Raw genomic sequence first — 26,492 nt, 5'->3', positions numbered from 1 at the left:
CGGTCCAACCGACCCCGGCAGAGACTCCCACACCCATCGACCCACGGGAGGTTCTGACCAGCACTACGAGCTTACAGATGACCCAGGCGGCTGCTCCACAGCAGAATACCCAGGAACCACCACCAAACGGCGACCTGGGCACCCATCCCAAGACCGGGTCAGCAGTGACGTCAGCGCGGGAAGACCATTCCCAAGACGACACGGGGCCAAACGCAACGCAGGACACAAGTAGAGGTGAGTCCCCTGCACAGCCTATACAGGGACCCTTAACTGCGCAAGCGAGTAAAAAGAAAGGTAAAGCTAAGCGTAGGAGGAGGTACAGCTCCAGCTCCAGTGAAAGCAGCTCCTCCACGGATACGGACAGCGCGGATGACAATACACAGAATCCGCCAGGAGTGGAGGCAACGGCGGCCGCGGCGCACGGCATCCCACTATGGGAAAGCGTGCCCAGAAAGTTAAGAAAGCGCATAAAGCAGAAGAAATACATAGACATCTTCCAACTCATGGATGGGAGGAGAGGCCAGCGTGACAGGAAGAGAGCGAAGACTGGCGACCCACTCCCAGACAGCAATGAGAAAATTGCGCGCAACATCGTGAACTGGACACGCGCATATCTCCGCATGATGAGCGTTATCACAAAGGACGATCCATCGCAATGTGGACCTATGCTAACTTATGGGGACACTATACTTGGAGCATACCGGGCGTACGAGGGATGGGCCTGGTTGAATTACGATGAGCGTTTCCGCGATCGAATGGAAGAGAATACGCAGCTATCCTGGGGAAGGTCGGATGTGGACCTCTGGCTCCAGCAAATGACCAACAGAGCCAGTGACGCCGGGGGACGGAGTCGTTCAGCTGCGAGGTCATCAGCGTCTGGACTCGGCTACTCAGGAACCGGAGGTGCATCTAACAGCGCATGTTGGAGATACAACAAGGCTTCATGCAATTTCAAAGAATGTAAATTCAAGCACATATGCCTGATTTGTTCCGCACCGCACCCGGCGATGAAGTGCACGAAAAAAGGGGGGAGTGGGAGTTCTCCTAAAAAGGAAAAATGAAGCCCAGCATTACCAAAAAGCCGCCTCGCCAATAAGATTAGACAGAATGATGCATTGGCTCGACAAATACCCGAGGAGAGAGGAAGCAAAGCAGATTTCAGCAGGTTTCCAGGAAGGGTTCAGGATCCCCTATCAAGGCAACATTGACATACACACAGCAGGCAATGCGCCATCCACAACACGCCACCCTGACATCGTCCGAAACAAACTCGACAAGGAGATCGAGCTGGGCAGAATTGCCGGCCCTTTCCAGATGCCCCCCTTCCAGGAGATGATGATTTCCCCACTAGCGGTCGTACCAAAGAAGGAACCGGGAAAATACAGACTCATCCAAAACCTGTCCTTCCCAATAGGAGCATCTGTGAACGACCACATTCCACGAGAGGCATGCACGGTGCAGTATGCATCATTTGACAGTGCTATATCATTGTTAAGGAGGTGTGGGAGGTCAGCAGCAATGGCAAAAACGGACATAGAATCGGCGTTTCGCCTGTTGCCCGTACATCCAGACAGCTTCCCGCTACTGGGTTTCAAGTTCCAAGGTCAAATCTACTTCGACAAGTGCATGCCCATGGGGTGTTCAGTTTCATGTGCCTACTTTGAGCTGCTCAGCACATTTCTCCATTGGATAACGGCGGAGAAAGCTGGCTTGGACAACATCATACATTACCTCGACGACTTTTTGTTCGTCGGCCCGGAAGGGACAGGCGCAGCGGCTCGCTTACTGGGGACTTTCCAAGGAGTGGCGAAGGATTTCGGTGTCCCTTTGGCGATGGACAAGACTGAAGGGCCAGGGACAAACTTGTGTTTTTTGGGCATCGAACTCGATTCAGAAAGAATGATATCCAGGCTTCCAGAGGACAAGATACAGAATTTGCGGAACCTCATTGAAACCGCAATGCTGGCGAAAAAATTAACACTGCGGGAGGTACAATCCATAATGGGCGCTTTTAACTTTGCTTGTAAGGTGATCCCAATGGGCAGAGTCTTCTTGAGGAGACTAGCGGCCGCGACTACATCCGTACGGAAACCACATCACTACATACGGATAACAAAGGCAATCAAAGACGACTTAGCGATATGGGAAAGCTTCTTGAAGGACTTCAATGGAATATCCATATGGCAAGAGCCCCCGATGTCGAATCGTGACCTGGACATACAATCGGATGCCTCGGGGGGGTGGGGATTTGGAGTGTATTGCCAAGGGGCGTGGGCGGCTGCCCAATGGCCGATACCATGGATACAAGAAGGTACAACACGCAATATAACTTTCCTGGAGCTATTCCCAATTTGGGTCGCACTGGTCATATGGGGACCCAGACTGCAAAACAAACACATAATTTTCTGGTCCGACAATCAAGCTGTGGTATACGTCATCAACAGGCAGACAGCGAAATGCCCAAGGGTTGCGAACCTATTGAGACAAATAATACTGAGCAGCCTGCGCTTAAACACTACCATTCGGGCGCAGCATGTACTTGGAATTAGCAATGGTATTGCGGACGCGTTATCACGTGCCAAATGGTCTCTCTTTCGCAAACAGGTACCCAACGCAGAGAAGGAGGGGACTCCGGTGCCGGAACACTTATGGGCAATTGGACTACAACCACCCTAGACTTACTACGGAGATCGGTAGCGCCCGCTACATGGGGTGCGTATTCCAGAGGATACAGAAAAGTGCGAGCCTTCCTTAACCAGCACGGTTGGGAGAACGGTCCAGTGCCGGAGGGCTTAGTAGTGGACTACATCGTGTGGGCCAAAGAGTGTGGACTGTCGAGAGGCATTGTGATAAAGCAGCTGGCAGGACTGACCTTCTTCGCAAATGCGCAAGAATGGGGCGATCCCACCAAGGGATTTCTGGTTAAAAAATTAATGAAGGGTTGGGGACGGCAGTTAGGGCACAAGAAAGATGGGAGACATCCAGTTACACACGAGTTATTAGCTCAGTTGTGGTATGCTCTTCAGGAGATTTGCGACTCACAATTTGAAACACGGTTATTTCAGCTCACATTTTTGCTGGCATTTTTTGGGGTGCTGCGCATAGGCGAACTAGTGGCAGCATGTAAGGAGGATACAGGCGATACAGGGATGTTACTGTGGAATGTACAGCTATTGGGAAACACACTCAGGATATTGATACCTTGGTCCAAGACAGATCAATCGGGAAAAGGGGCTGCGGTGACATTAACCAGGTTAGACAATCAAGTCATCTGCCCACTGGCTAATTTAGAAGCATTTTTGGCAGTCCGTCCCAATAAGGGGAACCACCTGTTAGTACATAACAACGGTGTCCCCTTAACAAGGTATCAATTTTCAGCGGTATTTAGGTGTGCGCTATCCAAGGTGGGGCGGGACGCAGCGAATTTTGGGACCCACTCCTTTCGGATAGGGGTAGCGACGAGCGCCGCTCAGGCAGGTTTGGGTACGGAGACCATCCAGCAAATAGGGAGGTGGCGCTCCCTAGCGGTTAATGCGTACGTGAGACTGGACAGAGTCGGCTCCCATGGTGTAGATAACTAACAAAAATCAACCCAATAGTATCACTGGTAAAGCTATCAACATTTACTGGTCAATGCCAAGTATTGTATGTAGGCCTCTCACTCACAGGGTCTGCATAGTGTAACAGACTCCTAATTAGGTACAAGGCCACCTTACTTTAATTATAATATTTTTGTTGGAATTTTTCATTTTTTTGCACATTAAAACTGCCCCATATCAGTCCTTCAATAGTCCTCTTAATTTTCATATACTATACTCCAAAGGTACGGGAGAAACAATAACTACTTATCTCGCCAATTATATCTCGACAGTTATAGATACAAAATACAAGATGGAGACAAGATCTAGTCAGAGAATAAGAACACAACTTAGATGTGAAAGCAAACAAGTTGGCAGTTATGGAGTTAAAATCTTGCCTTGAAGAGTAGTACTAGAAGTTCTGCTGGAACTAAGGGCTGGAAATACCTGGCATCAGTAAAGATATAGTTTATAGACACAGAATATACTTTTACAGGACCTATGAAGAGTATGCTTTTGCGGTACTTACTTTCTTATCCATTTTGGTATTGGTTTTACAGTATTATTTGCTTGCTATCTGAATTATTATAAGATTGCTTTTATTTCTATAACACTGATGATGCAGATTTTGTTATTACTTTGGTGTCAGCAGAATACGTTAGCTTTAGAGAATATGCAGGGCTAGCAGTCCCACATGTGAGAGAGAATGATGTACAAAATGGTGAAACAGGAATAAAGATAAAACACAAGAAATACACCATTTCAGAGTAGTGCTGAACCATGTAGTAGATTTTCTTATCAGTTAATTTGGTAATATTTCAAAGAGAGCTGGAAGACAAAGAAACAGTATAGAATATGTGCCACTTCAGCAAGACAATCTCAACAAAGACCCAGAATCTCTGGTGCAGCCCACTCTCCAAAATGAGATCCTGCATAGTGAATGGAAAATCCGAGACACTTATCCAGGAAAGTGACTGCTTTTTGCTAAGCCATTTGTACATACTTATTCCCTGTAAGCTAGGGGAAATTATTTACCCTGGTCACTTGTGCATGTATAACCTGTTTTGTTTGCTATTGTCACAAGCATTTTTGTAAGCATCTGTTTGTGCATATATTATGCAGAAAATATAGTTTTTCATAAGCCATCATCGGGTGTTATTTTTTTAGCGTGCATATGTGATACAGACTAAGCAAGGCAAACACCCCAATCTTTCAACCCACTACAGCAGAGAGCATAGAAATAATGCTGTATACATTGCATACACTAGTTTTGTCATTGCCAAACTTTAGTGACAGGCTCCGCAACACAGCTGATATGCTTCAGACTCTGAACTGCACTTAGTGCTCACCTAGTGCCCACTGCCCACACTGCCTACTGCCCAGGCAGAGACAAAATCAGTAGCAGCTCTGCAAGAAACTTTCTACACTCTGCCTCTACCTTCCCCAAAGCGAGAGAAAATAATGCAACTCACTGATACAGAGCTTCTGCAGCAATGCCCTCTGCCTGGCTGTCTTTCTATGCTGACTGCTGGCACAGTGACAGTCTAAAATGGGCAGCAGCCAAAAAGTTATTTGGGCAAAGTTAACTAAGAAATCCGAGAAAGCTCAAACAGCATCATTCATAGAGAATGACTTCAAGAAGAATGCACAGTAAATCTCAGGGACATTCAGTCTTTAAGATCACCATCACTGGATCCAGTGTGCAGGAATAGATTGGATTGGAAAAATGCTTCACTGAGAAATGTCCTCTCTGTTGTCTCCTTGACAACATGTCCTTCCTACCCATGTCTGCTGGCTGACTGCTCTATATTTTGTATCAATTTCTAACTGCACATCTGTTGTTCTCCCATTGATTTTTATGAGGTCATTGAATTTAGTGGCTCATAGAAATGATTCATTTTGAAACAAATAGGATTGATTTAATTTGAGGATCCATCTCCATTTGTTTAGGGAACCCCCAAAAGAAATAAATGGGACCCAATTCATTTCAGGATGCCCATTCATTTTAAACAAGTACACTAGGAACACTTACCCTCAATCCAACTATGAGTTCATGTGCTGTAGAACCCCACATATACTTTTAGCCACTACTATTAATTGCATCAATAGCATGGGATCTTATAAGAACATGCCATACTGGGTCAGACCAAGGGTCCATCAAGCCCAGCATCCTGTTTCCAACAGTAGCCAATCCAGGCCATAAGAACCTGGCAAGTACCCAAAAACTAAGTCTAAGTCTTGGTGTTTGGGTACTTGCCAGGTTCTTGTGGCCTGGTTTGGCCTCTGTTGGAAACAGGATGCTGGGCTTGATGGACCCTTGGTCTGACCCAGTATGGCATTTTCTTATGAGTCCTAAATAACCAAATATTAGTCTCACAAAGCAGCATGAAAAGCTCAATGTCCAGATAAAATTAATCTTGTGAGGAATTTTTCCCACTTAAATCATATAGCAGCAATTCCTTTTACTATGTGTACTGCTGAAAATCTAATATAAATAGCATGAACATCAAGAAAATCAATGATAAAGGTGCAACAGGTACATGTGACATTTTCAAAATGTGTTTTATTATTATTGCTCTATTATCCTTAATAATAATCACCTCAGCCAGGAATGAGCATGTCAAAATAAGTACAACATTGTATTTTCTGTTCCAGATGTATTATATATGGAGTATCACAACTCAAATTATGAAAAGGTTCATTTAATATTTTATTTATAAATTTTTCACATTTAACATTCTAAAGGAGAAAGCTTCATTAGCAACAATGATGAATATAACATAACATCCATAGATGCATAGATACCCACCCAACTTTCTCAAATTATGAATTAACATGCATTAAATGCCTTTAACATGCATTCATTAGTGTTGATGTTTTTGTATTAGCCTATTTATTTTAGAAATAGTATGGATTTTTATGTTAAAACTTGAATGAGCTGATTAAAATCCAGAAGGGAATGGTGAATAAAATGGAAAATGTCATAATGCCTCTCTATCACTTCATTGTGAGACCACACCTTGAATACTGTGTGCAATTCTGTTTGCCACACCTCAAAAAAGATAGTTGCACTGGAGAAGGTATAGAGAAGGGTGACCAAAATGTTAAAGGGGATGGAATGAGCTCCCCTATGAGGGAAAGGCTAAAGAGGTTAGGGCTGTTCAGCTTGGAGAAGAGATGGCTGAAAGGGGATATGATAGAGGTCTATAAAATCATGAGAGGACTAGAACGGATAAATGAAGGACTGGGGGCACTCCATGAAGTTAGCAAGTAGTACATTTAAAGCAAATCAGAGAAAATTCTTTTTCACTCAAAACACAATTAAGCTCTGGAATTTGTGGCCAGAGGATGTGGTTAGGGCAGTTAGTATAGCTGGGTTTAAAAAAAAGTTGATAAGTTCCTGGAGGAGAAGTCAATTAATTGCTATTAATAAACTTGACTTTGGGAGTAGCCACTACTATTGCTGACATGTAGTAAGGGATCTACTTAATGTTTGGGTACTTGCCAGGTACTTGTAACCTGGATTGGCCACTGAGAAATAGAATGCTGGGCTTGATGGACCCTTGGTCTGACCCAGTATGGCAACTTCTTATGTTCTCATGTTCTTAAGTATGCTAATCAGATAATTGAAATTTACAGTAGTTTACGTTAATGAAAAATATCTACATTAATATCTCTGTTAATACAAAACTTTAAATATACTACCTAAAGTATAGTTTTTGTATTTAAAGTGTGCAGTAGCATGTTTTTCTAGGCATGTATTTGTAATACTTTCAAATTCCTCTTTCCTAAGGACTTTTTGCCTTATAGTAAATAGTGTGTTAAGGAGGCAATTTACTAAAGTGCATTCAAAACACATAAGAACATAAGAAATTGCCATGCTGGGTCAGACCAAGGGTCCATCAAGCCCAGCATCCTGTTTCCAAGAACCTGCAATTACCCAAACACCAAGAAGATCCCATGCTATTGATTAGGGATGGGCATCATTTTTTTGACGGATGAAAATATCATACGATATTTTCTAATCTATCAAGTATCGGCGGCCCCTGAAAACGATAGCAAAACCCCACAAAATTTTCGTGTGGTTTTCATATCATTTGGGGGGGCACACAGAAAAAAAAAACACAAACCCACCCTGACCCTTTAGATCTATTTACAATCCCCCACCCTCCCGACCCCCCCCCCCCCCAAAACTTTCCTAAAGTACCTGGTGGTCCAGGTCCATTTTTTAAGATGGCGCCGGCCGTCCATTGCTCCTACCATGTGACAGGGGCCGGCCAATGGTATCGATAGCCCCTGTCACATGGTAAGGGCAAAGGGCCATCGGTGCCATTTTGTTTACTGGTAGCCGATGGCCCAAGAGCGGGCGATTGCTCCTGGGATCCCCGCTGGACCACCAGGAACTTTGGGAAAGTTTTTTGGGGAGTTGGGAGGGTGGGGAATTCTAAGTAATTAGAATTAAAGTGTACGGGTGGTTTTTTTTTTCGGCTTGGGACAGCCGAAAACAAAAACCGTCTGGACCCGCGAGAAACAGAATTTCCTGTGGGTCCATGATCCCAAAACTGGAACCGATTCCGGCACCTGATTCACATCTCTACTACTGATGCAATTAACAGCAGTGGTTATTCCCTAAGTAAACTTGATTAATAGCAGTTAATGGACTTCTCCTCCAAAAACATATCCAAACCTTTTTTGAACTCAGCTACATTAACTGCACTAACCACATCCTCTGGCAACAAATTCCAGAGTTTAATTGTGCATTGAGTGAAAAAGAATTTTGTCCGATTAGTCTTAAATATGCTACTTGCTAACTTCATGGAATAACCCCTAGTCCTTCTATTATCCGAAAGTGTAAATAACCAATTCACATCTACTCGTTCAAGACCTCTCATGATCTTAAAGACCTCTATCAGATCCACCCTCAGCCGTCTCTTCTCCAAGCTGAACAGCCCTAACCTCTTCAGCCTTTCCTCATAGGGGAGCTGTTCCATCCCCTTTATCATTTTGGTTGCCCTTCTTTGTACCTTCTCCATCGCAACTATATCCTTTTTGAGATGCGGCAACCAGAATTGTACACAGTATTCAAGGTACGTTCTAACCATGGAGCGATACAGAGGCATTATGACATTTTCCGTTTTATTAACCATTCCCTTCCTAATAATTCCTAACATTCTTTTTGCTCTTTTGACCGCTGTAGCACACTGAGCCAACGATTTTAATTATCCACTAAGATGCCAGATCTTTTTCTGGGTGGTAGTTCCTAATATGGAACCTAATATTGTGTAACTATAGCAAGGGTTATTTTTCCATATGTACAACACCTTGCACTTGTCCACATTAAATTTCATCTGCCATTTGGATGTCCAATCTTCCAGTCTTGCAAGGTCCTCCTGTAATGTATCACAATACGCTTGTGATTTAACTACTCTGAATAATTTTGTATCATCTGCAAATTTGATAACCTCACTTGTCATATTCCTTTCCATGGACTGGTGCTTTCCAGATCATTTATATATATATTGAAAAGCACCGGTCCAAGTACAGATCCCTGAGGCACTCCACTGTTTATCCTTTTCCACTGAGAAAACTGACCATTTAATCCTACTCTCTGTTTCCTGTCTTTTAACCAGTTTGTAATCCACGAAAGGACATCACCTCCTATCCCATGACTTTTTAATTTTCTTAGAAGCCTCTCATGAGGGACTTTGTCAAACATCTTATGAAAATCCAAATACACTACATCTACTGGTTCACCTTTATCCACATGTTTATTAACCCCTTCAAAAAAAATGAAGCAGATTTGTTAGGCAAGACTTCCCTTGGGTAAATCCATGTTGACTGTGTTCCATTAAACCATGTCTTTCTATATGCTCTACGATTTTGATCTTTAGAATAGTTTCCACTATTTTTCTCAGCACTGAAGTCAGGCTCACTAGTCTATAGTTACCCGGATCACCCCTGAAGCCCTTTTTAAATATTGGGGTTACATTGGCCACTCTCCAGTCTTCAGGTTTAATGAATGATTTTAATGATAGGTTACAAATTTTAACTAATAGATCAGAAATTTCATTTTTTTAGTTCCTTTAGAATCCTAGGATGCATACTATCTGGTAGGGATGTGCAGAGGGACGCCATACGTTGCATTCATGATTCGGATTTGTCGGGGAGCAGATATGTTGCATTTGGCCGTTTGGCACCCCGATGCGTTAATACGGCAATTTCTATTCGTGTCCCAGCTAAAATTAAAATTAACTACAACCTCCCACCCTCCTGACCCCCCAAGACTTACCAAAACTCCCTGGTGGTCCAGCGGGGGGTCCGGGAGCCATCCCCTGCACTCACACCTCGGTGCTGGTTTCATCATGGCGCCAATAGCCTTTGTCACAGGGGCTACCGGTGCCATTGGTCAGCCCCTGTCACATGGTCATCGGCGCCATCTTGTGCTCCTACCATGTGACAGGGGCTGACCAATGGCACCGGTAGCCCCTGTGACATAGTATGGGCAAAGGCTATTGGCGCCATTTTGAGTACTAGCATCGGACAGCCGGAGTCACTCCGGGACCACCGTTGGACCCCCAGGGACTTTTGGTCAGCTTGGGGGGCCTCCTGACCCCCACAAGACTTGCCAAAAGTCCAACGGGGGTCCGGGAGCGACCTCCTGCATGCCGTCCATCCGATGCCAGTACTCAAAATGGCGCCGATCGCCTTTGCCCTCACTATGTCACAGGGGCTGGCATGCAGGAGGTCGCTCCCGGTCCCCCGTTGGACCTTTGGCATGTCTTAATTTGACAATGCTTATGTTTTATCCTATTTTCTTCAGATGGATCCTTCTTCCAATTTTTTAAGGATGTTTTTTGGCTAAAATAGCCTCTTTAACCTCACCTTTTAACCATTTATTTATTTAATTTATTTGTCTTTTTTATACCAACATTTGATTTGGCATATCACATCGATTTACAGAAAACTCATAGTATAATATGACAACAGTGTCATTATTATAATTACATTGTAACATGGGAAACTTGGTTAACGCATTGGAACATAATGCATTGGAACATAAGTTTGATATACATAGAAACTGTGTACGTTAAATAACAAATGGAGTTATGCTTGACTTATTATTACATTGTGTCAGGGAAACTTAGTTAACAAATTGGAGCTTAAGTTTGATTTACATAGAGACTGTGTGCCTTAATTAAGGCTGTGTAGCTTAAGTTTGATTTTCAAAGAGATTGTGTATCCTAATTAACAAATGGAGTTATGCTTGACTTACACCTGGCGATTGCGGGGGGGGGGGGGGGGGGGGGGAAGCATAGGGTGAACGTGTGGTGTCACTGGTGCGTAGGTTAGAAGGCTTTCTGGAGTAGCCAGATTTTTAGGGTTTTCTTAAATGACTGGGTTGAGGGTTCAAGTCTGAGTTGTGTGGGTAGTTTGTTCCATATTGTGGGGCCAGCTATTGAGATGGCATGTTCCCTGCTTATGGTGCGATGGGCCAGTTTGGTGGACGGGATTGCGAACAGGCCGGTGTTCTTGGATCGGAGGTCTCTTTGGGATTTGTGAGGGTGGAGGGTGTCCTTTAGCTATTCGCTCTTCTCATTATTGATGGTCTTATGCAAAAGGGTTAGGGCTTTGTATTGTATTCTGTGGGTTATGGGGAGCCAGTGGAGGTCTTTGAGGATGGGTGTGATGTGGGTGGAGCGTTTGCTGTTTGTGAGAGATCTGGCTGCTGCATTTTGCAGAAGTTGAAGAGGTTTGAGGGTGGATGCAGGGATTCCAAGGAGGAGCGAGTTGCAGTAGTCCAGCTTGGAGAGTATGATTGACTGCGGTATTGTCCGGTAGTCATGGTTGAAGAGGAGGGGTTTGAGTTTTTTGAAGACCTGTAGTTTGAAATAGCCCTCTTTTATTGTTGCATTGATGTGGTTTTTTTTAGCTTAAGTTCGGAGTCTAGAATGATTCCTAGGTCTTTTACTGTGGAAATGAATTGACTGTTTGCTTGCGTGCTCGGGAGGTCACGGGTGTTCTTAGTGGAGGGTTTGTTTGTTATGTATAGTATTTTGGTTTTTACGTGGTTGAGTGTGAGAGATATCTGATTGAGGAGTTTTTTTATTCGGGATGTGTAGGACTCCCATTGATAGGGTGCTTTGGGTGTTTTCCTTCATGGGGAGGAGAATTTGTACGTGGTCTGCTGACATAGAAGGAGAGGTCCAGGCTGGAGAGGAGTTTGCAGAGGGGGAGCATTTATATATTGAAAAGGGTGGTGGAGAGCGATGATCTTTGTGGTACGCTGTGCCGGAGGGAAAATTGTCTTGATTCGCTGGTGTTTATTAACCATGATGGTAATCGTTTTGCCTTCCTTCCACCTTTCTTAATGCGTGGAATACATCTGGACTGCACCTCTAGGATTGTATTTTTAAACAATGTCCATGCTTGTTGAACACTTTTAACCTTTGCAGCTGCACCTTTCAGATTTTTTCTAACAATTTTCCTCATTTTATCAAAGTTTCCCTTTTGAAACTTTAGTGTTAGAGCTGTAGATTTACTTATTGTCTCCCTTCCAGTTATTAGTTTAAATTTGATCATGTTATGATCACTTTTGCCAAGTGGCCCCACCACCATTACCTCTCTCATGAAATCCTGCATTCCACTAAAGAATTAAATCCAAAAAACCTCCCTCTCTTGTTGTTTCCTGAACCAATTGCTCCATGAAGCAGTCATTTATTACATCCAGGAACTTTATGTCTCTAGCAAGTCTTGATGTTACATTAACCCAGTCAATATTGGGGTAATTGAAATCTCCCATTATTATTGCACTACCAAATTGGTTAGCTTCCCTGATTTCTCTTAGCATTTTGTCATCTGTCTGACTATTTTGTCCAGGTGGATGGTAGTATACTCCTATTACTATACTTTTACCCAACACACATGGGATTTCTATCCATATAAATTCTACTGAGCATTTAGCTCTTGTGTGATCTTTATCCTGTTGGACTCTATAACCTCCCTGACATAAAGTGCCACACCCCCACTAAGTTGATCCTCCCTTTCATTGCGATATAATTTGTACCCTGATATAGCACTGTCCCATTGGTTATCCTCCTTCCACCAAGTCTCTGTGATGCCAATTATGTCAATCTCATCATTTACTGCTATACACTCTAACTCTCCCAACTTACTTCTTAGACTTCTGGCATTGACATACAGACATTTCAAAGTGTGTTTTTTGTTTGTATTAATAACCTGCTTTTCAGTTTTTAGGGATAATTTGGAAACCCTTAGCTTCGGTGATTTTTTACATATAGGCACATGGGCTACGTTTTCTTTTATTGGAACCTCTCTGTTGGGATGCCCTAACGTTCCTGTTTCATTAGTATCCTTCAACGATACATTACTCCGAACCATGCACTGCTGAGTGACTGTCGGCTTTTCCCCTTGTTCTAGTTTAAAAGCTGCTCTACCTATTTTTTGAAAGTTATGCCAACAGCTTGGTTCCACTCTGGTTAAGGTGGAGCCCATCCTTTTGGAAAAGACTCCCCCTTCCCCAAACGTTTCCCCAGTTCCTTACAAAACTGAATCCCTCTTTCCTGCATCATCGCCTCATCCATGCATTGAAACTCTGGAGCTCTGCTTGCCTCTGGGGACCTGAACGTGGAACAGGAAGCATTTCAGAGAATGCCACCCTGGAGGGTCTGGATTTCAGCTTTCTACCTAAAATCCTATATTTGGCTTCCAGAACCTCTCTCCCACATTTTCCTATGTCACTGGTGTCCACATGTACCATGGCAGCCGGCTCCTCCCCAGCACTGTCTATAATCCTATCTAGGTGATGCGTGAGGTCTGCCACCTTTGCACTAGGCAGGCAAGTTACCAGGCGGTTCTCACATCCACCCAGCCACCCTGCTATCTACATTTCTAATAATCGAATCACCAACTATGATGGCCGGCCTAACCCTTCCCTCCTGGGCAGTAGCCCTGGGAGACTTATCCTCAGTGCAAGTGGATAACGCATCACCTGGAGAGCAGGGCCTTGCTACAGGATCAATTCCTGCTACACCAGGGTAATGTTCTCATACTGGGAGACCTTTCTGATCCAAGGCAGCACTGGGGCTGCCAGACTGGATTTGGGATTTGGCTACTATGTCCCTGAAAGTCTCATCACTGTACCTCTCTGTCTGCCTCAGCTCCTCCAAGTCTGCTACTCTAGCCTCCAGAGATCGGACTCGTTCCCTGAGAGCCAGGAGCTCTTTGCACCGAGTGCACACATACAGTCTCTCACCAGCAAGTAAAAAAATCATACATGTGACACTCAATACAAAAGATTGGAAAGCCCCCCTCTTGCTGCTGGACTGCTGCCTTCATCTTAATTTTATTGAATTCCTAGTTAAGTTTAGAATACTAAATATTAATGTAAGTTTTTAACAAGTCTTAATGCATGTTTAGATAAAAATTACCACACTTGTTTTAACATTAATGAGACTGCATTAATGTTAATGCAGTTTGTTCAGATTTAATATAGTTTCTATGTTAAAATGTAAATAAGCTGATTAAAATGGAAAATTATGCTAATAATCTCATTTAAATGCAGTATGCTTTGCATTAATACAAAAATCCATGTCAAATGCTAACATTAATGCCAAAGTTGAACTACAACGCTTAGAATAGTTCAAATTATGTGTTGAAAGTGCATTAAAGCAAGTCATGAACAAAGATTTTCTTCTGTTTGTTATGGATTGTTCACTAAAGATTGTATGCCCTTTAGTGAATAGCACATTAACTACATTCCTAAACATGCAAGATTTGGATTTAATAGTGGAAGTAGCATGGATTTTTGCATTACCAGAACCATGCTACATTTAAATTTATGTATTTATAAATGAACTGATAAATATAATTTTGCATTTTAAATAACTAACTGGGGCAGTCTAGACCTTTGCCCCCACCCCCCCTCCTCAGTCGACCTCCATGCTACTTTATAATTGCCCCATGCTTAAACTATGTATCAATCCATGATAAATCGAGACTGACCATGAATTTGATTTGGAAATTGTATATGGCCCAGGTTTACAATAACAACAACAACAACTTAACTTCAGGTGCTAAGCCTCAACCCCCAGAACACACTACTCCCACCCATACCCCATTATGAAGATCCTGCGCTAGCATAAATTCAAGGAGTTACTATTAGGAGCATTAAAGCAACATACCCTGCCCTGGCCACTTTCTCAGTTACAGTTACAGGCCCCACAACTGTGGTACCTGTCTGTCCCAAGGAGGCATGCCTCCCAAAGTCTTCCATGGCTCACAAGACCTTATGTGCCGATTGCCGAGCTGGAAGCCACCCCATTAAAGTCCTCTAGAAAATGAGACCGCAAGGTCAGGTCCTTGCTAATGGTCCTGGTGATTCAGGTACAGTGGTGGCCTTGCAACACGCCTTTTGTTGAGAGGATGAGGCACTACTTGCTAACTTCATGGAGTGCCCTACTCTGCCACATTTCCTCAGAAGAAGTATGGACCTAGGAGATGAAACCATCAACTGAGAAGCCCTCTGGGTAAGACAGGTTATGTATTAGCCTGTACTTCCCAGGCTCTTTCTTCGACACCACTGAGAGTGGGGATCTAATCAACTGAGGGAAGTGTCAAGTGGCAAAGAGGTCCCTATATGGTCCAGTAGGATATCCTTTTCCAACTTGGTCTTGATGATAATTGTGAGGTGACTAGATGACCTGGGGTTTGAGGGATCCAACCCAGTGGGAGGTCCACTGTTAGGGATTCAGAAACAATCCCTAAAACCAGCCATTACCATTGCAGTCACCTGTTTCTATGGGTATGTGAGAGCCATGTTTCCATGGACTCTCAGTGCCCCAGTTTGAATCTGGATTTTTTTGGGACATTTGATGAAGATATGAGCCTTGGTGCACTTAAAGGTGAATTTTAAAAGCCTGACGTTCACATTAATTAAGGGATGTGCGAGAAGAGAGGGGAGGAATACAAGAGAGGAGGGCTGGATTAGAGAGCAGAGTGGCTCTTTTCTCTGTGTACTTCAGGCTTAGCTCCTCTCCTTCTCTTCCATGCAGGCTGCCTGAAGTCATATGAACTGAAAAAAAGAGGTATAAGCATCATCTTTCGTTCAATAAGAGCAATATTATGTTTGCTGATGGTAGCCATCTTGCCATGAGCTTGTCTTGATGTTTTTTTATGACACTCAGCTCAAGAATATCTGTTCAATTGAGGCATATGTTATTAAACAGCCTTGGTAAGACAATATTAATAAGCTGACCCAGTCTCGCCTTGATGAGCTGCAGCTATCTGGTAACACTAGAATTCTTTTCTTGGGTAGGCTAGCTGTCTATTTTACACCTACAGAATGTGTAATTGTAACTAAGGGTTTCTGTAAGGACTGCCTCATAAGTAAAGGATTTTTCTAAATCTGACAAATTTAAATTCATGTGATCTTAATTAACTGTTTCATCTGTAAATGTTAGCTATTTTTATCTGCCTGTTTTATACTTCTTCTCTGAGCCTGTGGCAGTGTTGGCTCTGGAGCCTGAATGAATGTTTATATAACAGTTCTGACATTCTGGTTGATTTCTGTCAGCAGTACATTATTCTCACATTTTGAAGGGCTGCAAATATTGCTGCAAACCACATAACAGTAAATAGTTCTGGAATGATAGTTATGAAGTGTGGCCTTCCTATATTTGTTTTCAATTGCATGAAAATTATACAATTAATAGTGAACAGGCCCACATGGTACTTAGTTTACTGCTTTACCAATCAACTGCAGTGCATCAAGTCCAAAAACCACAAACTTAATGCAAAAAATATACTCCCTGCTCTTTGGGGGTAATTTTCTTACACTGCACAGAAGTTCAATCCAAGACAGCATGGATTCACTGAGGGGAAGGTCCTGTCAGTTGAATCTGATTGATTTTTTTGATTGGATGACTAGAAAATTGGATCAGGGAAGAGCGCTCAATTTGATTTACTTGGATTTTAGTAAAGCTTTTGATACAGTTCCACATAGAAGATTCATGAATAAAATGAGAAGCTTGGGAGTGAGTGCCAAGGTGATGGCATGGATTACAAACTGGTTGATGGATAGAAGACAGTGTGTGATGTTAAATGGAACCTACTCTGAAGAGAAAACGGTGTCAAGTGGAGTGCCACAGGGATTGGTGTTGGGACCAGTTATGTTCAATATCTTTGTGAGTGACATTATGGAAGGGATAGAAGGTAAAGTTTGTCTATTTGTGGATGATACTAAGATCTGCAACAGAGTGGACATGCCGAAAGGAGTAGAGAGAATGAGACGTGATTTAAGGAAGCTTGAACTGTGAGCGAAGATATGGCAGCTAGAGATGTGAATCGGAACTGAAATCCGAACCGATTCTGGTTCCAATTCACATCTCTAATGGCAGCTGGGATTCAATGCCAAGACGTGCAGAGTCATGCATCTGGGGTGTGGTAATCCAAAAGAACTGTATGTGATGGGGGGTGAAGGGCTATTTTGCATGGAGCAAGAGAGGGACCTTGGAGTGATAGTGTCTAGCGATCTGAAGACGGCAAAGCAATGTGGCAAGACAATAGCAAAAGTCAAAAGAATGCTGGGCTGCATTGAGAGAATAATATCCAGCAACAAAAAGAAGGTGATAATTCTCTTGTACAGGTCCTTGGTGAGGCCTCACCTGGAGTACTGTGTTCAGTTCTGGAGAACGTATCTCAAAAGAGACAGAGACAAGAAGGAGGCAGTCCAGAGAAGGGCAACCAAAATGGGAGTGTGACTCTATCAAATAACTTATGAGGAGAGTTTGAAGGTCCTAAATATGTATAACTTGGAGGAGAGGAGGTGCAGGAGAGATATGAAACAAACCTTCACAATCAATGATGCACAATCATTGACAAACCTTTTCCACTGGAAAGAAATCAGAAGAACTAGGAGTCACAAAATGAAACTACAGGGAGAATGACTCAGAACCAATGTCAGGAAATATTTCTTCACAGAAAGGGTGGTGGATGCCTGGAATGCCCTTCCAGAGGAGGAGGTGAAGACAAAAACAATAAACGATTTCAAGGGGCATGGGAAAAATACTATGGATCCCTTAAGGCTAGAGGATGGGAATGAAGAAAAAAGTGCATGGGCGTAACTTGCTGGTGTGGTTGTTCCTACCCTTAACCAATAAGCCTTCATACAGTTGATGCAACTACATTATTGCTCTCTGCTTTAATGGCAGGGGGAAAAAGAGGAAAAGAGGAATTAGATTCAGACAGCGACCAACAAGGACATTGAATTGAAGAGTCTGGGAAAACAAATAAGCATGGGAGTAACTTGCTGATATTGTGGTTACTACTCTTAACCAATAAGCCTTAATGCTGCTGATGCAACTCCAATGGGGAAATGGACTCAAACAGCAACCAACAAGGTCCCTGATTCTGACAGCCTGGGAAACTGATAATTATAAATGTGGCTTGTATGGCCAGCAGTTACTACCATAAGCATGCTGGGCAGACTGGATGGACCATTTGGTCCTATTCTGCCATCATTTCTATGTTTCTATGTTCACCAATTTTCAAAGCGGACTTGCGACCATAAGTTCCCTTTGAAAATTATCACAGCAAAATTATGTGCACACAGTCATACCTGTTGTATGGTTCGCAGTTTTGCCGAGAGAATGTATGCACATACTTTTAAAACCAAAAAGTATATGTGTAAGTCCCGCCCAGACTCCATCACCTAGAACAACACTCCCCTATGTGCATGAAAGTACATGCATAAAATGTGTATGCCTAGTTGCAAAGTGTCTATGCACTTTTCAGGTTCAAATTTTATAACTCATTTTCAAAGGGAAATTACCTGAGGGTAGTTCAGGGTATCCAGGATTGTGTCTCTTGTCCATCAGGACTGGTCAGACCTGAGGGCACCACAGAGATGATACGCTTGACTCCAGGAAGAGACAAGTGCCAGCCAGCGAGCTGTGGAAGCTCTGCCAGCCAATAAACAGGACTGAGAATATGCTCAACTCTCCAGCTCTCAGGCCAACAAGGGTCTCCTGATCCATCCAAGTATATCGCCTGGTGCGGGGGGAGGGGGGGGGGTAGGGAGGGAATGGCAGAGACCACTAGAAAATAAAAAACTAAAAATCAACTGAAAAATTCAATCTAAGTATGATATATTCTCACAGGTTGCTGCCTAAGTGCTGCACAACCCGCTGACAGTATCTGGAACACACTGCACAAAGCCAACAATTTGCAATAAAAACAGCTTTATTCTGACATTAGTGCTCACGTTTCCAAGTTTTCAGGTCCTTCTCTGAGACACCAGTATCGCCCCAGCAAGATACATTGTTGGCTTGCCATGGGCCAGCCCTCTTTCCCAGTACATCCCACCTGTACCTTTCGGCACATTGAAATCCCTAACTGCAGGCTGTGGGCATTTTGGCATTTGGGTCCAGGTAAACCTTCCCTCTTGGCTCCCTGCCTGGTTCTCTCTTCTCCATGTCTTTCTCTATGGCCAGGGTTCTCTAGCTTAAAACTACACTGATTGACAGGCCAGTGCAGAAAGGTGCGTTCATCCCAACGCACAGCTTTGGGATGAGCTTAAACCTTACTGCTGATGCAGGAAGGACTTTTACAACCCACAAAATGTGCGTTCTAAAATGGGAGTACTGCCTAGCATCTTCGCACCTGGATTTTCTTAACCTGAGTGAGAAATGGAATTAAGTATCCAATGCTGCAGTGCGGGCACAAAAAAAGCTGAAAAAAAGAAGTCTTTTCCATCCCTCGCCATTTTGTCAGATAAGAATGGACTTATCCAGCTATCTGGCCGTGTGGATAGCCACCGCCACTTAGCGGAAAAGTCAGTACTTTGGCAGTGACTTTAGATGTCATTTTCTTCTGGAACTTTATTTCTGTATTGACAAATCAATACTTTGTGATTTTTTTTCATCCGCAATCAAGTTTTCAGTAAAAGGATTTTGGTTTTGAGCAGCTGACTTGCCCAATGTAATTCTAGGAGAAGCAGAAGACCTCTAAGGGAAGCCTAGGGGCCTCGAAAGACCTTACTTTTCCCCCATTAGGAAAAGGACCCAGAAGCTTATGTTCAAGATCACTCTTCCAACACTGTCTCTGTTAGAGCAGCACTGGAGGCACCGGGAGCCTGGAAGTGGGTCCCTCACTCTCGGCAGAGAAATTTCAGGAATGGGGGCCAAACTTACATATGTACACTGAGAGTAGTGAAGGAGGGCGGAGGAAACCGAGCTTTCTTGGTTGTAAAAAAAAATGAGGCCGGCAAACCCGGCCTCATTTTTGAGTGGTTTGGGGGGTGTAGAAAGCACAGCCTGACAGGGCCACATATGACGTTTTAGGGGGAGGAGGGAGGGGACTGGGATCGGGCAATTGGCCCGTTTACTTCATTTTTTTTTTTTTTATTTGACAGCACTACTTAGCTGGATATCTATTAAAGTTACTTGGTTAAGTAGCACATTATTTGGCTACTCGAGGCTGGATAACTTAAAACCCAAGCTGACTACATGTAACCGAATAACGTTAGGGTAGTGGGACGTTTATCCCACTGAATATATGGAACAAGTTACCAGGCTAAATTGCTGGATAAGTTCTCCACTAAACAGTCTAGTGAATATTGGCCTCAGGGTGTTGATATTTCCTGATATGGCACAGACAACTCAACTTAAGAGGAAGATTTTTCTTGAGGAAAAAGCTCAGGTGCTTCTGCTGGGTACTTCTTTTTTCTTGAAGTTCCCGTGCAAGTGCAAGGACAATTTTCAAGAGAATAAACACACCTTCTTTGACCCTTCTCCACTGGGAACATTTTTGCATGATGATTTATTTTTCTTAAATGAATGTGTGTATGGTTGGGGTAAGGGTCTATGATAATGTACTACATAGCTAATGCAGGTTATGTAACCTTGTTTTCTCTTTCTAATTCTTGTCACGCTTCTCATTATGTAGACTTTATACAATCTAGCAATATGGCTTTTTCTTAGATTATTTCCTTTGATATTTTCCTAGTTTAAGATTGTGTTTTATTGTGGTTTCCTTGTAAATCTTAACAATGTTGATAAATAAATTTTAAAAAATATTATGCTATATGGTCTAATCTTATGAGTTTTCTTGACTGAATTTCATGTATGCTGTCCAACAATTGTTCATGCTCCTTTTAATTGGATTTTGTGTTTATTTTAGGTACCTCCATCCTGTATCCTGGCTGTGCTCTCATGCCCTTCTGTCAGAATGGGTTTGTCACAAGAACAAACCCAGAGCAACGGTACAGCAAAGCATTTACATCCAAAAATACTTTATAACTGAATAATGTGCATAAGGAACTGATTAATCCAACTGAAAATTAAGTCATAAATCTGTTCCTATGTTAATTGGTCAGAAGGTCATATTCTTACTTAATGAATTTGATATACCACATGCAGCAAAAACATCCAAGCTGTTTAATTTAAAAATTACATATAAATCATACTCAGGGATGGATTTAGGAAACATAGGCATATGGCTAGAATGCTAAATTTTCAAGGAACCTAAAACTGGGACTTCTGATTTCTGGGGGCAAAATCCACACTCCTGGTCCTCTGTCTATTCGCACCATAAACTTGAATTCAACCCTGACTATACTTGTGAGTGAGAGTACAGCCAGAATAGAACATGGCAACACAACACAAAAAAAAAAAAATAAAATAAAATCAAGAAACAATAAAAAATGTAAAATCAAGAAACAATAAAAAATGTAAGAACCAAAGAAACTACATCAGGAATGGTATAACCCCTTCACAGAAAAGCTAATTACTACCCAGATTTATAGTCTTAGAATTTTAACTATATGAACTGCAAGAATCAATTTCTTCAAGTTTTATTAACCTAGGTTCCTATAAGGAATCCTAGTCTTATTTATTTATTTATTTAATATACACTGACATTTGATTCAAGATATCACATAATTCACATTCAGGTACTGTAGGCATTTCTCTATCCCCAGAGGGCTTACAATCTAAGTTTTGTACCTGAGGCAATGGAGGGTAAAGTGACTTGCCCAAGGTCACAAGGAGTGACATTGGGACTCAAACACTGGTCTCCTGGTTCATAGCCCACTACTCTCACCACTAGGCTATTCCTCCTCCCTCTTATAAGTTAATTGTGCCTATCTGTGTATGTGTACCTCCCTCACAATTTTCTGTCCTTCATAATAACCTTTGAATCATTCAACCAATGTGTTCACCTTGTGCCACAGAACACCCAATAGCTTTTTATAGGCCTGAGCACCCTGGGCATTTAGAATTCTTTCCTCTTTTTATTTCTGATAAGGAAACACGCCAATTCAGTTCAGTTGAAATCTCAGGGGGGGGGGGGGGGTTGTCTGACATTGTGATGTCACTGAGCATTTTTAAAACTGCCTTACTATTGGTTACTAGTTAGCTGAGTTCATTTCTTGCCTAGTTTCCTAATTGTAATGATGTATTTATTGCACAGTAATTCACATAATAAATTTCATAATCATGTGCAAATTTATGTACCAAAGAAGGAAACTAGGCATCATGGAATATTCACACATCTTCCTGTCTTTCTTCCAAAAAGTATATAATCTGACAGAACTGTAGCAGGTTTCATATTATCTCTCTGGCGCTACGAACCAAAATCTTCCCAGATGGTTGTCACCAGCTCTTCTCTATCTCACACATATTTTGTTCCTAATGAATCCCAGGAAGAATAGAATGGAAAAGACACAGGAGAAACTTTGAAAAAATGTTGATATCTTAAGAACAGTGGTACATTCCACTTTCCCTCCTTCCCCTGTTAATTATGTACACAAAAGGGTTCCTTCATATCCCACTGATTTATCCATCTCTTTCTTACAATTTCTCACATAATAAAGCAAGGAAAACAAAAATTGGCTATTGTCTAAGAATGTGCATTTGTTTGAAATGAATGAGTAAAACAATGAATGTTCCTATAATCATTTCATTTCTGGCCACCTGAAACAAATTAAGGGGTCCCACGAATGAATCAAATAATCTTTGTCCCATTTGTTTGTTTCCCATTCATTTCTATGGTCTATTGAAGTCTATGGCTGTGTACTGCTGAGAAGTAAAACAACTGGAAACTATAGCAACCAGCTATTGTCTGTATGATCTCATTGCCTTGTCAGAGCCGAGGCAGGATAAGCTGTCAAGAAAACTAGTCAGAAGACAAATCCTGCTGCAGCATCTTTTTAACTAGTCTACTGCGGCTATTACAATCAAGTGATGCTGATCCACTTCCAGTGAAAATTCTGAGCATGTCCAAGAAGCTCTATATTTCCTCTCTAGCTTTTGGCAGAGAAGGACATGCTATGAGAACCTCTCATTGAGTTTTTAAAAAGCTTACAAACTTTGGGATTTGACATCGATGAAGGGATGCTTCTGCTCTTCTCTATGCTGCAGTGGTCTCACACACTCACTGTGCCAGAAAGAGAGGCAGTGCACTGCTGCTGATTTGAATTTTTATCTTGACTGGGGGAAAGTCAGAGTGGAAGATAGTGTAAAGATTGTAGTTTCAGCAGTGCTAGTGATTTTTTTGTCTTTGTCTGTCTGAACATCAGTGATATGAGCAGTGCATGCTCAGAGACTGAAGAGAAGAGACTTACCAGGCTGCCAATCTTTTTTGCCTGATAGTGTTTAATAGGTATTTGTGTGTAGAGTGAGTCAGCACTACTGTACATAGCACAGCACATATACAATCTATATGTGTATGTGTGTGTACATGACACAGTTCTCCATTCAATAAGGGATTCTGTGAGTGAGGTACAAACTATCAATACATTCATTTATAATATCCAAAATTCCAGTAGGCAGTACACTTCAACAAATTCTATTTCATCAGGAAAAGATAGAGGAGGGGATGTTGGCAGGGTTAACAGCTTTGACAGGGGCAGCAATAAAAAAAGGCAGTCCTGCACCTAAATTGAAGAGGGACTTATTTAGGTCCAGAATGGCAGGAGAGGAAGGCAGCTCAATGGAGAATATATTGAATTTTGGAGAGCATGTGCCACTATCACCTGCCCCTCTCCTTCTTGTTATGGAGCAGTGAGAAAGATGGGAGAGTCATCCAAGAATGGCATTAGTAGGGCAAGGGAAACAGAAGTACAATGCCAAAATCAGCATGGGCTCCTCTTTGGCTTCTGCTTCTGATGCAGTGAAGGTAGTATTTTTACCAACTGATTCTGAGTAAAAATATTGTCTGGAATTCTCTGAATTAGAGGATATTGAAGAACTAGTAGCTGAAGTGAATTTGGGGTCAGTAGCAACTTAGCCTCCAGATGATGGGGAGAGAGATGATACTTTTAATGTTGAGATCAACTGCCAAGAAGAACAGCAGCACAGGTAGAGAGTATGAGTGATGCTCCTGGCATTTTTCCTCAGGTTACACCCATTATCTCATTGCCAGTGCCAATATTAGCCTCCAAATATGTAAAGAAGGGATTGCGGAAGAAATCTGATCTGGTGGCACTTTATATTGATGGAGGACCTGCATTTTGCTCAGTGTGTTCACTGCAGGAAATATTTCAGTTGAGGGAAGCTGGTATGCAGCATCACCTACAGAAGCAACACTGGCTATTGCAATCCCACCTTAGGCTGAGGTGGGATTGGCGCAACCTGCAGGGAGATGCCCTGCAGACTCCTGCCATCAGAAGACAGACACAAAGAAAGCAGAGACCCAGATGGAGCTTTGCCTATACGAGCCCTCGTTCCCATCTGGCTGAGCCTTTGGGTGCTTTAACACAAACAAATAACAAATGAAAAGCCAATGGAATAATTTTTCCAATGCTAGTCTTGTTTCATTAAGCCAGTGACCTTTCTAAGCAAATCACTGGTGAGATAGAAGTGACCTGAGCCTGCTCCTACCCTATGGAGAAACAATATGGTAAGAAGTTTGATGTGAATGGGAGAAACTAAAGATTGATAGAGGGATTCTTATTTCTATTTTCTTAACTATATTTATTTTATTTTTAATGAGTAGATTTTAGTTATTTATTTTTATTTTTTATTGAATTTTATTGTATTTATTCTGTTTCTAACCATTGTATAATGATTTTTACTATGTAAACCGTAAAGATAGAATCTTGTGTTCTGTGTAATGGTATATAAAAATTGCATAAATAAATAAATAAATAGTTTGCAGGGGGTCCTGGGGAGGGGATTTGTCTGTGCTGACAGTAAAACATTTTTTTAATGAAAACAACTTTATTTTTGTTTTGTTTTAAAACCAAATTGAAACAAAATGGGAAAGTTCATTAAAATTTGTTTCAAATGAATTTACATCCCTAGACAACAACAATAGTGGTTATACTTCCTGATGACTTGGAATTATCTGGTAACCCTTCATTTTGTGGCACTGATATCCTAGTGCAGAGTTAACATCTAATAACCTGTTAGTGAGAAGGAAAGTGTACAAATTATGAGGACAATATTCACAACTTTTTATGCAGGCATAAAGAGCATGAGTACAAAAGCACCCACAGGGCAGGGAATTTTAAAAGCCCGGCACGCGCATTAATTAGGGGATGCAAGAATAAGTCGGGCTCACATACGCCAAACGGATTTTAAAAGCCATTGAGATACACGTATATCTCCTACAGCACGCATATCTCGAAAGTTTTCAAAAAGGGATGGGGCATGGATGGAGTCTGGGCAGGGCATGGGCATTTTGGGGCGTGAAGCTGTGATGTACACGTATATATTTACACAACACGGCATGCACTGAGGTCCCCTGCCACGTAACTTTACTTCTGCTATGGATAACTTGTAAATTCAAAAATAAAGAAACTAGACAGATCTGTGGGTTTTAAGGGTTGGGGCTAACTGGGGGAAATGAAGACTATTGAACTAGGGGGGTTTGGAAGACCTCTCTCTTAACTGGGTGATCTGGGATGAACTGGTAAAACTGGGAATAGCGTTGGCATGTGCCCCTTTTAAAATCCCCTGATTTACACAGTAAATGCAGGATTTGCATGCACATGCATATGTCCACTTGAAATTTGGTATACTCTGTGCACACGGCCAGGCTATTTTATAGCATACATGCATAATCACTCATAAGTTCTAAAATGGCCACATTCCTGGGTGCGGGCTGACCTTTGTGCGCACACGCACATGTTTGAAAGTTACCATCCATGTGTGCAGCATCTGTATTTTCAAAGGGAAACTCCATGGGGAGTTTCCCTTTGAAAATAAGCTTGCTAGCTCATGGATGCAGAGTAACCGTACCCCTGCAAGCATTGCGACAATATACAAATTGTCCCTCCCATGATAAAATATACTGTATCGATGAAAGATACTGGTCAGAAAGGAGACTGAACAGAATTTTTAAAAATTTTATCCAGCATCTTTCATCTACTCCTTTGCACTCCCAGCTCTTGGTGGCACCAATAACCTTCATTCACAACTACCCTGGATTCTTTTTGTCTTATTTTATATCCCCTCCCAAATTATGTTTAGTTCTATCATTATAGTGATGATCCTGGAATAGAAGCCATGCACTAGGGCTCTGTCTCTGACAACTAGGTGTCATCTTTAGGCAATGACCATGATTCCTTCTCCACAGTATGTTCAGCAGATTCAGGGAGCAGAAGACCTGACCTGGGGAGCAAACCAGCCACCTTCCATATGGTAGTGCCCAGTATTTATCATCATAGCCATCATGTCAGCCCAAGATGTTTTAAAACTTTGTGGGTCACAAGCATTACTTAATTTAACCAATCAGATCCCTTCTTCATTCAGGCTTACCTTGCCAACATCCAGAGTGCTGTTTTCTCTACTGACATCATTTTTGGTTTCAATGCAGGCTGGAGCAGACTGAGGAGAAACAATTTGACCTGCTGAAAAAAAATTGTTTTAGAATAGAGTTAATTAGAAGCAAAAT

General features: G+C 42.3%; 1 protein-coding gene across 1 annotated transcript in view; it reads right to left on the bottom strand.

The window, feature by feature from the left end:
* The window catches only part of SLC4A10 (solute carrier family 4 member 10), a 299,055-nt gene that overhangs the window by 209,806 nt on the left and 62,757 nt on the right, over positions 1-26,492 (bottom strand). Inside the window, 1 exon segment of the mRNA XM_029605602.1 lies at positions 26,357-26,445. Coding sequence (XP_029461462.1) covers positions 26,357-26,445 — 89 coding nt within the window.

Source organism: Rhinatrema bivittatum, chromosome 6 (assembly GCF_901001135.1).
Source record: "Rhinatrema bivittatum chromosome 6, aRhiBiv1.1, whole genome shotgun sequence".
NCBI classification, from domain to species: domain Eukaryota; kingdom Metazoa; phylum Chordata; class Amphibia; order Gymnophiona; family Rhinatrematidae; genus Rhinatrema; species Rhinatrema bivittatum.
The sequence above is the reverse complement of the archived record's forward strand: the minus strand, read 5'-3'. Positions and strand labels throughout refer to the sequence as shown.